The 13,434-nt window shown below is 41.7% G+C and overlaps 1 protein-coding gene across 4 annotated transcripts in view; it reads right to left on the bottom strand.

The window, feature by feature from the left end:
* The window catches only part of ptprub (protein tyrosine phosphatase receptor type Ub), a 190,084-nt gene that overhangs the window by 70,727 nt on the left and 105,923 nt on the right, over positions 1-13,434 (bottom strand). For all 4 annotated transcript variants that reach the window (XM_040012818.1, XM_040012819.1, XM_040012822.1 and 1 more), the window contains exons 5-7: positions 9,208-9,323; positions 3,185-3,359; positions 312-605 (exon numbers count right to left, since the gene is read on the bottom strand). In XM_040012818.1, the coding sequence (XP_039868752.1) occupies positions 312-605; positions 3,185-3,359; positions 9,208-9,323 (585 nt within the window). The remainder of the gene's footprint in view (positions 1-311; positions 606-3,184; positions 3,360-9,207; positions 9,324-13,434) is intronic.

Below are 13,434 nucleotides of genomic sequence, written 5' to 3'. Positions count from 1 at the left end.
TTTGCAAGAAGGGAAGCACAATCATGTGTCTGCATATCAGGGATATGCAAAATGAATTTTGGGTGATTAGCAGCAATTTTTGTCTGCTTACAAGGAATCTCCAGAGAGTACCGTGCAGTATGGATGATACACTCCTTAAGAGTGTGTTTAGCTCCTTATGTCATCGTTTGGTACATTTACCCCATTAATCTTCTTTAAATCCTTAAAAGAAAACACACTTCCTGTGTTAAAAGAGAGAATATATACAGCATAAAATCCCATTTTTATGAAGCTCTTATGAACCAAAGAGTTTGGGAACAATTATTAGTCACCTGCACACTTGGTCCTGCTCACGAGAGGAGGTCCCGGAGGGCCGGTTCCGCCTTCTCCCGGTCGAGTCAGCAGCACGCTGATGTGATACTCTGTGTCTGGATCCAGGTGCCACAGCTTATAGGTGACCATGTTGACTCCATGCACCTCTGACCATGGAGACTGGCTGGCACGATACTCAATCTCCTTCCTGATAATAGGGCCATCTCCCAGGATAGAGTTGGTGTTGAGCTGGATGATCAGGTAAGTGGAGCCAGCACGCAGAAGCTGAGGCGGCGCAATGGGGGATGGGGGTACTGTCGGAGAAAATGAAAAGCAGTGTTTTCTCGTTTTGCTGGTTAAGAACACATTGGTATTGATAAAAGCACTTCCTGGCAGGCCGGCAGCACTGCTGCACAATCTAGGGTGGTAAAGTTGTGCTATTAATTTTACTAATCAGGCGTATGCAAATAGATTTCTGGCTATGTTAAAGCCCACTGAGTCTTAAATGAGTCTCCAGAGACTGCAGGATGTGAGCAGGTCAAACTATGTTCAAATAGCAGATTAGTCATACCTATTAACGGGGCGTTCAAAGCCTTGCATACATTTTTTAGCAAAAAACAGCTGTGCATGCGTCGCATTGAACGTGACATTCTCTGTAACTCAGACAATAATTACTGTGCGTGTTTTTCTCCAACTTCTCAGACAGCCGGCCACCACGATGAAAGAGCTGAATACATTACTGCTGGTAAAGCCTGGCAAACTGAGAATTAATACCACTGCCCACGTCACTTTCTGGCAGATCCAAGCCGCTAAACACTTACACAGGCAACCGTGAGAGTGAGGGATGGGAAAGCCAAAAGAAATGTGGACAAAGCATGAGAAAAGATCAGAGTTAGATCTGTGGCTGTGACTAATCCTTCATCCCTGCCTCTGTCTTTTATGGCCCTCCTCTCTGTGGGTTTTTCGACAACTTCACCTCTACTCTGTATTGCTTCTTTGTGCCTGCAGCAGCTCATCTTTTAACTGTCAATGGATGCATCTATAATAAAAGGCCAAATTTGAGCAAACAGGCAAACAGCCAGTGCGATTACCTTCAAAGCATCTCACCTACCCCTTTCACACTTTAAGTAGACTCAATTTTATCTGCTAATTTATCGTATCCCCCCCTAGTTCATTAATAGTTGTCACTTCCATGAAAACAAACCAAGCTCTCAGTGCTAGTGTCTGTTTAATGTGGGACTCCTCGTCGGTGCAACATTTATGTTTCTGCCAATGCATTTTCAAATATGCTTAGGACAGAATATGTGTGCACATATAAACTCAGGGCCCACAACAATAGCCCGAGACATACGGACAAGGTAAAACTGTTTTATTAATCATGTAGCTATCTCCGAGCCCTCCGTGGAGCAGTAGAAGGGTTTACTATGATTCTCGCATTCTTTCTGCATTATATAAACGAGTAGATCCAACTCATTAAGGGGATGATTAGGCTCTTTTTAGCAGAGCAGAGGGGAAAAGGGATTTATGAAAGCCTTGTTAAGTCAGCGAAGAGCACAGCCAGTTATGGAGTTTCAGGCAGCTGACATGAGAATAACTTAACTGGCCATTGCATTTACTGGTGGTGCAGCCTTGCCAGAAAGAACATCTTTGTCCTGATTATAACAAAATAAGGAAAGCAACAACCACAAAGACACAATGACACTTATTCACTGAGAGTGTGAGCAAATCACAGCCATCTGTCAAGTACATTCGCTGTGTCCTGGTTTTCTGGCACTCGCTGGTTAACGTTCTAGCAAAGGGGGCTCCTTTTTGCAGCAAATCAGTCTATCGCGACACTAAAATCAACCCACGTTGTCTTATCAGTAAAAGGACTATGGAAGCGAGGCATTACAAAGCTCATATGTGCCATGCTCACAATGTAATTTAAGCATGTGAGCATCCTAACATTCACTAACTCGTAGTAAATACAGCTGACGTTGATGGATGGTTTGAGATTATGGTGCTGCAAAAAAAAAAAAAAAAAGACAATCTCATGCATGTGCCCAGCACTTAAAAAAAACTACAAAAGCAGGGGACTTCCTCGTGGTGGGATCCTAACTGTTGGCTAAAATTCACAGCAGCCCATCCAACGGTTGTCCACCAAAGTGGTGGACTGCACCAATCTATCAGCCAGCCAAGCGACAGACACTGATATCCACAGAGCCACTCTGCTAGCTTGGCTTAAAAACTCCTTTTGAGCTTGTCCTCACTCTCATTTGCGCTCCATTCGGTCTTTAAAAACGTAATAACAAGAGCATACAGTAGAGGACAAGGGGATTGAGAATCCCTTACATCCTTATTTTCCTTTCTTTACTTTGCTGAGGGCTCGGGTTTGTTATGCCAGCAAACCATCCCGCAAGCCATGTCATTACTATGCTGTCAAAGCGGTGGTGTTGGGCGGTGGGGATGGAGTGAGTAATGGTAGTGAGGTCACCATCTGCGCTACATGATATGACAAGGGCTGCAGGAGTCCCATGCAAGTGAACAGCTTTCTGACAGAGAGCTGAAGAGCTCAGTATGGCAGTCTATCTGGCAACTACAGCTCAGGATGCCGCACATGCCAGGGAGACTGTGGATATCACTTAAAAAGCCTTCAAGTGAGTCGCTGTAGCATACAAGTTGTGAATAAGAAATTTCTCTGGAAATAAATTAGAAATAAATGCGCGAGACATTCGCAGTCATGCACAAATGATATCCTGTGGGTATCTGTTTCCTTTTTAATTCTTCTTTCAATCACACGCAGTACTGTACTGTGTCCAAGACAAGCAGGAAATCATAACGGCTGGGATGATGGAGAATGAAGGCTAAAAGGAAACAATAATAACAGTCAGAGAAAAGGGAAAAGGATGTTTACCTTTGACAACGAGTTCAGCAAAGTTTGAGACTCCGGAGCCTCTGGGGGACTGAGTGACGCAGCGGTAAAGGTCTTGATCAGTTCGCTGGACGCTGTCGAGCTGGAAGGACACCACAAAGCGTCGATGGCTCAGGTGCTTGACTGACGCCATTGTTAAAATGTCCCCATTGTGTCTCTGGAAAGCAGAAAAGGACATGGTCAGAGAAACCAGGATAGGCCATGACCTGTCCCTCTCACACGCACACAGATATAAATCATCTTATACAGCACAATAACACAGTCTTTTACACCCGCACGCACATAAGTGTAGATGTTTCTGTAGTAGTGTGAGAAATTCACAAAATACAAATGCATAATAACTCTGAACGACGTCTTTAAAATCTAGAGCTATGCAAAAAAAAAGGCGGGCATTGAAGGCTGAGATGTCCTCACTGTTACTCTTTAGCATGAGTCAAGTTGTCAACACCCAAGATCTTTGGCATGGGATAATGCAACATGATAAAGTCTCTCCATTACACCCTCGACATCTTTCAGACTCAGTGTCCCAGTTTGTAATGAAGGCCTGAAGGACGGCAGAAGACAACGGCTGTCACATAGTGAGTGGCCCTCACCATGACTGGAAACTGACCTTCAGTTGTAAAATTAGCGGAGTGTCCCTTCAGCTGATGGAAGACCTCGCTGACTGACTCACTAATTAAAACAGATTTTTAGCAAATATTAGTTATTTAACCTCCTAAGACCCGAACTCTTCCACGGCATGCATTTTTAATTTCTCTTTGATATTTGGGCTGATTGGGACCTGATGAATGTAAAAACAAAGAATTAATAAAAAAATATTTTTTACCGGTACCTAATTTTTGTTTCTGAGAAAAATGAGAGCCACTTATGAGGATATTCGTTTAAAATTTCGATAGAACAGTAGCAGTATAATGTCCTCGTAAGTGGATATCAGGCCCTTGTAGAGCAAAATTGAGTATTTTGGTCTAAATAACCCAAAATGTGATGTCCACATATGTGGACGCCAGGTCCTAGGAGGTTAAAGGCATGAAAAATATGCAGATGTTCAATCGGCATGGAGTTGTATGCTTTACGTTGACAGTATTAGTATTACAGAGCATGTTTGTGTCATATCCACGCGGAATCCCAGAATAGCTGGGGATGTTTGCCTGTAATGTTATAGCATATACCATCACCAGACACTTCATTAGGTATACTCTGCAACTTTTGCAGTTTTTTTCTGACTTCTGACTCTGGCACCAGTAAAACAAGCTCCTGAAAACACTCCTCAGAGATTTGGGTCCATATTAATGCAAAATAGCATCACACAGCTTCTGCAGATATGTCAGCTGCACATCCAAGTTGAGAATCTACTGTTCCACTACATCCCAAAGGTGCTCTATTAGATTGAGATCTGGTGACTGTGGAGGCCATTTGAGTACAGTGAACTCATTGTCATGTTTAAGAAACCAGTTTGAGATGATATTAGCTTTGTATCACTGTGCGTTAACCTGCTGGAAACAGCCATCCAAAGATCAGTACACTGTAGTCATAAAAAGTCAGTAATAATACTCTGGTTATGAAAATCACTTAGTACTAAGGAGCTCAAAGTGTGCCAGGAAAATATCCCTGATACTATTACACCACCACGTGTCTGAACAATTGATACGAAGCAAGATGGATCCATGCATTCATGTTGCTTATACCAGATTCTGACCCTACCATCTGAATGTTGCTCCACACATCCAACCAGTCAGTGTTTTTCCAGTTTTCGATTGTTCAATTTAAGCTTGTGCAAATTGCAGCCTCAGTTTCCTGTTCTTAAGTGACAGGAGTCACACCCACAGTAGTCTTCTGTTGCTGTACCCCGTTTAACATATTCAGAGATGTTCTTCTGCATATCTTGGTTGTAAGTAGCTTTTATTTTGAGTTGCTGTTGTCCTCCCATCACGCAGTCTGGGCATTCTTCTCTGACATCAACAGAGGTCAGCAGTTTCTGAAATACTCAGACCAGCCAAACAACCAGCAAATGGTGCCAGACTGGCACATTCAAAATCCCATTCAAGTAACAAGAAGCTGACCAAGCATAGCTAATAAAGCAGCTGGTGAGTTTAGGTGTATAAGGAGTCTTTGCCCTCTTTTAGTTTCCCTGCCTTCTATTTGCCTCTGCTCCCTTGTTTTGGTACTTTGTTTACTTTGTCTTTTAAGTACGGGTTCATTATGTTTCATACACTGATGTTTTTATTATAAACACCCTTGCACACACAACATCCAGCCTTCCCTATTAGCACAGGACACACACACACACACACTAACAACCTTTATGGTTGCCTCCACAGTTACCGCACCGTGAACTCCTGGAACACAAAGCTAATAATGTAGCAATACACAAATTATTGCTATCTGGGTCACTTCTAGTTAGAGCTGTGTGATTAAAAAGAAGAATCGTCCAGTTGTGTACAATTTCATTAGAATGGAAGGACCATCTCCCTGATTTAATCATGCAATATTACGATCAGACGTGCTTTAATGAAAACAAATGAAATCTTGTTAAAATAATAGTGATTATGGGGGTAATATATGTCATGAGCGTCGTGCCCTAATGGAACCCATCTTCGACTTCATCTGTCCTTAGCGTGCAATGTTATTGAAGCAAAACATTTAACCGTTCAACAGTTACAATCGGGAGACAGATGGACTTTAATGCATCAAAGTTTAATCACTCTAGCACAGATAATACTTGAATGATGGCATGAAGAGGCACGAAAGTGCAGAAATGGCCGCTGCTGAGAGGCACCAATCTGTCTGCACTTCAGAGGATGGGGTGTATGTGCTTGTGTGTCTATGTGCAGCTTCTGTGTGTGTAGGGCTAGGCCTGGGTCTGGGGCTCCCTGAGCATTGATCCCCACATTGCTATTAAGGGTGGGCCTCTCTGTTGCACGGTGGAGGCTCCACTGGGTGTCAAGCGGTTCTCGGGGGCCCGGAGTCTGGGTCCCCCATCCTTAGCTTGGCTGGGATGATTGGCCGCTGCCTCTGGTCCTCTGGCACTCTTGCCCTTGGCTGTGGAAGCTCCATCCAGGACCTCCAGGGTCTTTCCCTGTCTGCCTCTAGCTCTTGGGGGGGAATGGTTGGAGTGTGACCCACATTTTCAAGTATGTTTCATCACAAATGATCTCACACACACACACACACACACACACACACACACACACATTTGTCTGTCTGTTTCATCCTCACCCCCCCCCCCCTTCTTTTCTCTCTTTCTTTCTGTCCCTTTTCTTTTTCTATTCCTCCACTTTTTTCTCCAGGCTTTCACGCCCTGTTCACTTTAGCAAAATATTCACACAGATAATAATATGAATAATAAAATAAAATAATAAGATTACGAGAGGAGCCTACAGTGAGTCCATAGTGCTCCTCTTGGTAAAGCTAATGTGTTTGACACAACAAAGCATTCACACCTAAGCAGTCTTAGCAAAAAAAAAAAAAAGAAAAAATGTCCGCTTGTTTCAGTCTAAGAAGAATGGAAAGAAAAGCGAGTTGTGGCAGAAAGTAGGAAGTGGAGAAAAAACTGTGACAGAGAAAAAAAAAAAGAGGCTCCAGTGAATGTTGCATGATGCACCTAGCTGTTGCACTGTGAGAGGCCTTTCTCACTTGTTCCACACCATTAAAACCACTAGCATCTGTCACATCCTCACTGTTTCAGAATAACACATTGGCTCTGGCATTTTTTTCCTCATGTTTTCAGGCCATTCTCTCCGTGTGTGAAATAGTGGACATGAATCATCATTCTAGTACTTTTGATCCGACAGCTTTCACAAAATGAGAATGTGAGCGTACTGTTATTAGCAGCGAGACCTCTGGGTTACACTGGGCCATTTGGGCTTCTGTCATACTGCTGATTTGAGGCTTTCAAAAAGCCACAGACCACAGGAACCTCAGGCCGAGTCTTGCAAACAAACACATAAACACACACCCCCTGATTAGGGTTAAAAAGTCAACAAATCTTGTAACCGCAGGAAAAAGAAAAAAAGAATACAGTAATGTATCCTTCCTGCATCTTTTCTATTCCTGTTTTTTTGTTACTTGGCTGGTGAATTACAGAAAGGAGACAGCAGAAATCAGAATAAATCAGAGTAAATGAAATAGCATGCGATCACTTCATGTTACATAAACAATCTGGCTATAGCTAATTGGCGAGGAAACGACAAAAACGATCTGTTAATCTGGCAGGCGTGTATGGTTGAGACTGCGGTACAGCTGGTACTGCAGACACAATCAACACGAAAGGGCACAACAACAGAAAACAGCCTGAGAGGTGCATGTGTGGAGCAGACAATGGAAGAGGACAGCTGAAGGTAGAAGAGCGGTAGGAGGGGAAAAAAAGCATTCCAGTGGCCTGAAGATCTCATTACAGTAGGCGTCTGTAGGGTTATGCCAGCTAATTACCCAACGCATTTGCCTTCATCTTTGTGTTTGACTAAATGGGTGGCTTGATCAGAGAGGTATGGATGAGGATACAGCAATTACCTAAATCACACGTCTCCCATTTTCAAACAATGCAGAAGGTTTTCCTGGGTCAGCTTTGATTAATGCTGGCTGCAGTCGGTGGTAAGATGCTCAAAAGCACTGAATATGTGGCTACATGCTAACTGTATGCATGAGATGGACAAATTATGAATCCCTACAATATGTCTTTAATTGGGCCTCGAGAAGAGAAGAGTTAAAAAAAAATACTCATTCACATGGATTCAAATGGCGACCATCATGTGAATAGATACAGTGCAAAAGGACAAGAACACAGCGATCCTATCAGCAAGGCGACTTTTCAGAGGCAGCGGAGTGAAGGCACTTCAAGGCCTTCATAGCCTTTATAGCATTCAGCCTTTGTGTACCATCTTTATTTAAGGATAAATACGTCTGGCTACATATAATGATGACACAGAGAGAGACGTGACAGTTATGTATGCAGTAAACTGTAGCAGCATGTGAAAACTTAACCATGAGTCACAGACCTGCGGACAAATCACTAAACACAAAGATCAACACACCTATGATATATTTCCATTACGTGGATTGACTTATCCTAACCCAGGGTTTCCACTGTGCATTCACTTAAAAGGTGCAAAGTAACTGATTTTAAAAGCTAAAACTGTAATGTTAGAAAATTATGAACCAATTACTCAAATAATACAGACAAATGAGTGCCGTGATTTTTTGTGAGAGGAAACACACCCTCATTAATAATGTTATTAATAACATAAAGTTGTTTGCAGCCAACAGGAGAAAAAAACATCAAGGTCCAAGAATCTGCATTTATTATTGATGCTCATCAGGGAAAGGCTTAAGACATGACTGTAAAACTTTAGATATTCCTACAATCTGCACTCCGAGAGCTTCCAGGATCGGTGACACTATTTTTGGATCGGCGGTGATTTCATACCAATTGATCTCTAATCTAGAACATAACCTGCTCCGGAGCATATGAAATCTACAGCATAAGTTACCATCATGATATAGCCTGGTAAAGTACAGAAAAAACACAGCCTTTGTCGTACTAAACACCCAGGGTTCAACCTGAAGTTGCCCTGATAAGATGAAATCTTACTTCACACTACAGGCCTCAGGACTCCAGGCTGTAGGCTATAGCTTCTACTTGAAATGAATGTTCAAATTTCTTTTTTGAAAAATCAATCAAATAACAACAAGGAGAAACAAAATAACCAGATAACAAGAAAAAAGGTGCAAAGTTGAATAAAATTGACACAATATTTGTGGTCGCATGTGTCTTTTTCTGTGTGCAGGATGGTTTTCTCTTCATAGGAAAGTGTGTGATGACTTTTACTGTGTCCCACGTGCCCAGGGAGCCTTGTCTAATAATCCGTCTGTAACATTAGGCACTAGAGTTAGTATTAAAAGAAGTCTTCCCTTTGTACTGTTGCCATGTTGAAGGTAAAAATACAACAAGCTGACACACAGTAAACACAGGTTACTTTCAGCAATAAACACCATCATGAAGCACTAACCTCCAACAGGAACTTCTCAGCCTCTGATGCCCTTCCAGCAGCAACACACTGGAAAGTGGCATTTTGCCCAGCATTGACCTCCTCATCTCCTAGCCTGGAGAAGTGTGGCGCCTTATCTAAAGAGACAGACAGAGAGAGAGAGACCCACTGTGAGATTAAAAAAAAACAAAACCCATTACCTTTCAACCGTTCACAATGCAAGTCAGCTTCAGATTAACATAACATGTTTTTATCCAGGTTTTCTTTTTGTTTGTTTTTTTAAATGCAAGAACAGAAATTTCAGGCTTTTTCTGTTTTGAAACAGCAGTTTGGAGGACTTTGTATGAAACTGACCGGCTATGAAGGGCAACCATTAAAAACATAAATCAGTTTATCAGTAGTTTGGCAGCAATTTATTCACATATTTTCATTCGGTTCATTCAGTTTGCATCAGCCTTTTCAGGCTGAGGGGTAAGAATTGATTTTCGTTTCCAGTTTCTCCACGGTCAAAATTAAGTCTAAATTTGCACTGCATTTTCAAAAAAATGTAATTAAGATATAAAATACAAGAAAAACATTTATAGAAATTGAGTGTTGTTGATGTTAAAGCCACTGATGCCCATTTTCTTTCCGTAATGTTTAATCCACCAGTATGTACAAAGCTCTGATATTTTTAATGCTAAAATTGTTGTTTTGGCATGAATTATTGTTGTTATCCATCAATTTTCAAATTTAGCTTTTTACAGAAATGCTGAAAAAATAGTACATAATTATTATTATCTAAGATGCCAAATTACAGTTATTTACTTGTGTTCCTGAACACACAGATAGTTTTGCTCAACGTTATGCTCAATTAATCTGTGACTTCACAGAGAAGTCGAGTGCGTCGGCTCAAATTTGGGTATAAACAGGTGAATTCTCCAGAGAATTTTGACCAGTTTCCAAAATACTCCCGTTTCTTTGTTTTTATGGCAGGTTGTGTAATAAATGTGTTCAGCGCTGCTGCGTATATATTTTTATCGCGATGGAAATTCTGTAAATGCAAATGTGGGCAGTGGCTCGCTCAGAGCCCACCACTAAAATAACTTACAAACAACATCAGATTAGAGGGGATCTATAGATAAGCACAATGTGGGAGTGAATCTGTGGAAGAAAAGCCAGCGAGTGAGCATTGGCTCTCTGCATTTCGACTAATAATGTCCCAGCAACCTGCGCGGGAGCCGCCAATGAGTCAGTGTGTGGGAGTAGCCCTCTCACCCAACTCCATGATTAACAATAGAGCAATGAGTACCAAACCCCTGCAGAGCCAAATCACTGGGTAAATGCTGGCAGCACTGCCTGCCAACTCTGAGAGATGGGGTAGCAAAAGTTGACATGTCACTCCAGATGACTGACAGGAGGAGAATGCAGGGCTGCTGTGAAGCCGAAGCATCGGGGAGAAGCAAATGTTTGCGTCTCACTCATCTTCTGCCTGGTTTTGCACAAGACTCTGTTCCCATCTAGCTGCGAGGAAGATGACAATTTCTTCATCTTGTTTGTATACAGTAAGTAAAGGAGAGTGCTTGCATTTGTACCCCACATGTGGCCATGTTTCCTTTGAGTGACTTTCCCTCCTAAGGTTTATTCATAATTCATGCGAGCCAAATATACAGTAAACAAACACTGAAATGAGTGTGAATAGAAGAGAACAAGCTCTGCATTTGGAACCGACTGCAGTGTTATACAGCTAAATGTGTCAGATCCTATCCTCGGGACTCTTTAGCGCGATAAATATTTCATTGGGCTGCAACACTGGTTTCAGAGTCAAAGATTAAGACTCAGGAGAATACAACAAAAATGTCAACCATGCTTTATCCAGTATTCCCAGAAAGGAACTTTTTGTCGAGAGTTCCTCTTAGTTTTGTTTTTGTTTTTTTTTGTATGCAACACTTAATGTCTTTTCACTCCTTTTCTTCCTCCACACTCTTTGCTGCCAAGTAAGGCAGGCTGGCTATGTGCCACATCATAAGGCATGTTCAGGTCTTGATGAGAGTCTTAATTATTTAATGACCACAGTGGGAGCATTCAGAAGTTGCCATCTGCTATGTCTGGAAGTAAAAGGGTGTCTGACTGGGTGATATGCATACAGTATAGGTACAAAGCAATCTCACAGCCAATGTTCACGTAATAGAGCTCCTGGTGGTATCCTCTGTAACGTGAAATCCCCGAGGTGTCCAACTCAGCAAGAATTAAAAAAAAAAGAAATAAAAAACAGGGATATAACAGAGATCCCCCTGAGAGTAAAATATCCTTCAAGCTTGTGTCAGGTATATAAGTCACATGAAAGCAGCGTGGCTCAGGTGTTAAATGTGCTATGAACTGACAAGAGCCCTTGTGTTCAGCAGTGGGACTGTACAGGGAGTGTGTAAGTGACAGGGAGAGACTTTGTCCGAGTATTAAGCTCGGGAGCTTTAGCGAATACATTTTATACACAGACTGTACATCACTGTGTAAAAGTCTTGAGCCACCACTCATTTCTTTATATTTTGCTTGGAAATGGGAAATAGGTGCTGTAATTGATATAAACGTGCAACCATACATGTTAATACAGTATATAAGGCAAAAACAGAGCCAGTACTTTTTAATAAGCTTGAAAGTCAATATTTGGTGTGACCACCTTTATTTCTCAGGCAGTTTTCATGTCATTTCATGATCTAGTCTTCAGGAATAGCTCTCCCGGCTTCTCTAAGGACAAAAATGGATGCTGTTTGGATGTTGGCTGTATTTTGTTTTGTCCAGTGATCCCACACTGCTTCAACATCCGTGAGGTCTAAGCTCTGAGGGGGCCAATCCATGACTGATTGGGTGTTTTTCTATCCAGGTGTTCTTTTACTGCATTGCCAGTGTGTTTGGGATCACTTTCGGGTTTAAATATGAAGTCATTGCTCATCACACACTTTCCAGATGGTATTTACATGGTGGATCAAAATCTGACTGTACTTTTCTGTGTTCATATTTCTGTCAGTTTTGGCAACATCCCCAACACCACAGCTCCAAATCATGATGAGCCTCCACTGTGTTTTACATGTGACTGTAGACTGTTGCAGCTCACTCCTGAGCTCCTCCATGCACAATGATGACTTGAACCAAAAATTTCCAAACTGGATTTATCATCTATCAGACCTGTTGCCACTGTTTTATTTTACCATACCTCAGATTTTTCTCCCTTTTCCTCTTCCTTAAAAACGACTTCTCGACTGCCCGCCTTCCACTGACACCATTTCCAGGGAGACTTCAGTGAGCAGTAGATGGATCAACTCAAGGGCCAGATGCATCTCTCAGGTCCTCTGTTAGATTTTTTTTTATGATGATGTGAATTTCAGATAACATTTATCTGCTGTAGATAGTTGTTTTTTTTGTTTGGCCTGCTACTTTTTCAGCTAATAGCTCTTTGGAAATCACCTTGTTGGTACAAAAATGCTATATTATATCTGTCAAATTGTTCTCTTTGTCACTTTTCAGAGATTCAACTTTCAGAGATTCAAAAAAATGGGGAAAAAAATGTTGTTTTTGCAACAGGCTTCTAGTAACAAAGTGTCTAAAGATGCAATTTAAAACGGGTTCTTTTGCAATGTTGTCTGTTATGTGTAACAGATTCATCTTGTGTGTTGTTGCCTTTTTTTGTGCTTAAATGAGTCATAGGTCAGGGTTAAGAGGCTTACAAACAAAAACTCAGAAAACAGTCAGGTACAAAATGTTCATAGAAAAACTGAGACCCTCATAAAGCCTGGAGAACTGCTAATCACTCACACAGTAGTGCATATAAAAGATGTATCCAAGCCTGAAACTAAAGCTAGTGCCAATGTCATCGGTGCCTTAAACCTAAACAAACCTTGATGTGATTCACTCGTCACAGTCGTTTCAGGGACCTAGTAAGTGATACACATTTGATAATACTGGAAATAATCCAGCAGCAGTGACTGTAATTTGGTGTACACACCAACGTAGAAGGTGGCAGTGCTGCAGCTCAACACTGATTGCCACTTACCATAATAGGAAAGAAGAACTCCAGTTCCCAGCAAAGTGTCCGGCTGCAGCTGATCCATAAAATCAAGCTGAACTAGAAGACAGATAACACACTACCAGCACCTGACAAACCTACCTTGTTATTGCTGGAGTTTGGAGAAAATTGCTGAGATATCACCAAGAGTTTGTTTGGTCAACATAACTGTAGCGGAAAAACCTGACAATATGACAGTCCTAGCAGGT

The sequence above is a fragment of the Simochromis diagramma genome, unplaced genomic scaffold (assembly GCF_900408965.1).
Source record: "Simochromis diagramma unplaced genomic scaffold, fSimDia1.1 OVJJ01000618.1, whole genome shotgun sequence".
NCBI lineage: Eukaryota > Metazoa > Chordata > Actinopteri > Cichliformes > Cichlidae > Simochromis > Simochromis diagramma.
Note: the sequence above shows the minus strand (reverse complement) of the source record. Positions and strands in the feature narration are given on the sequence as shown.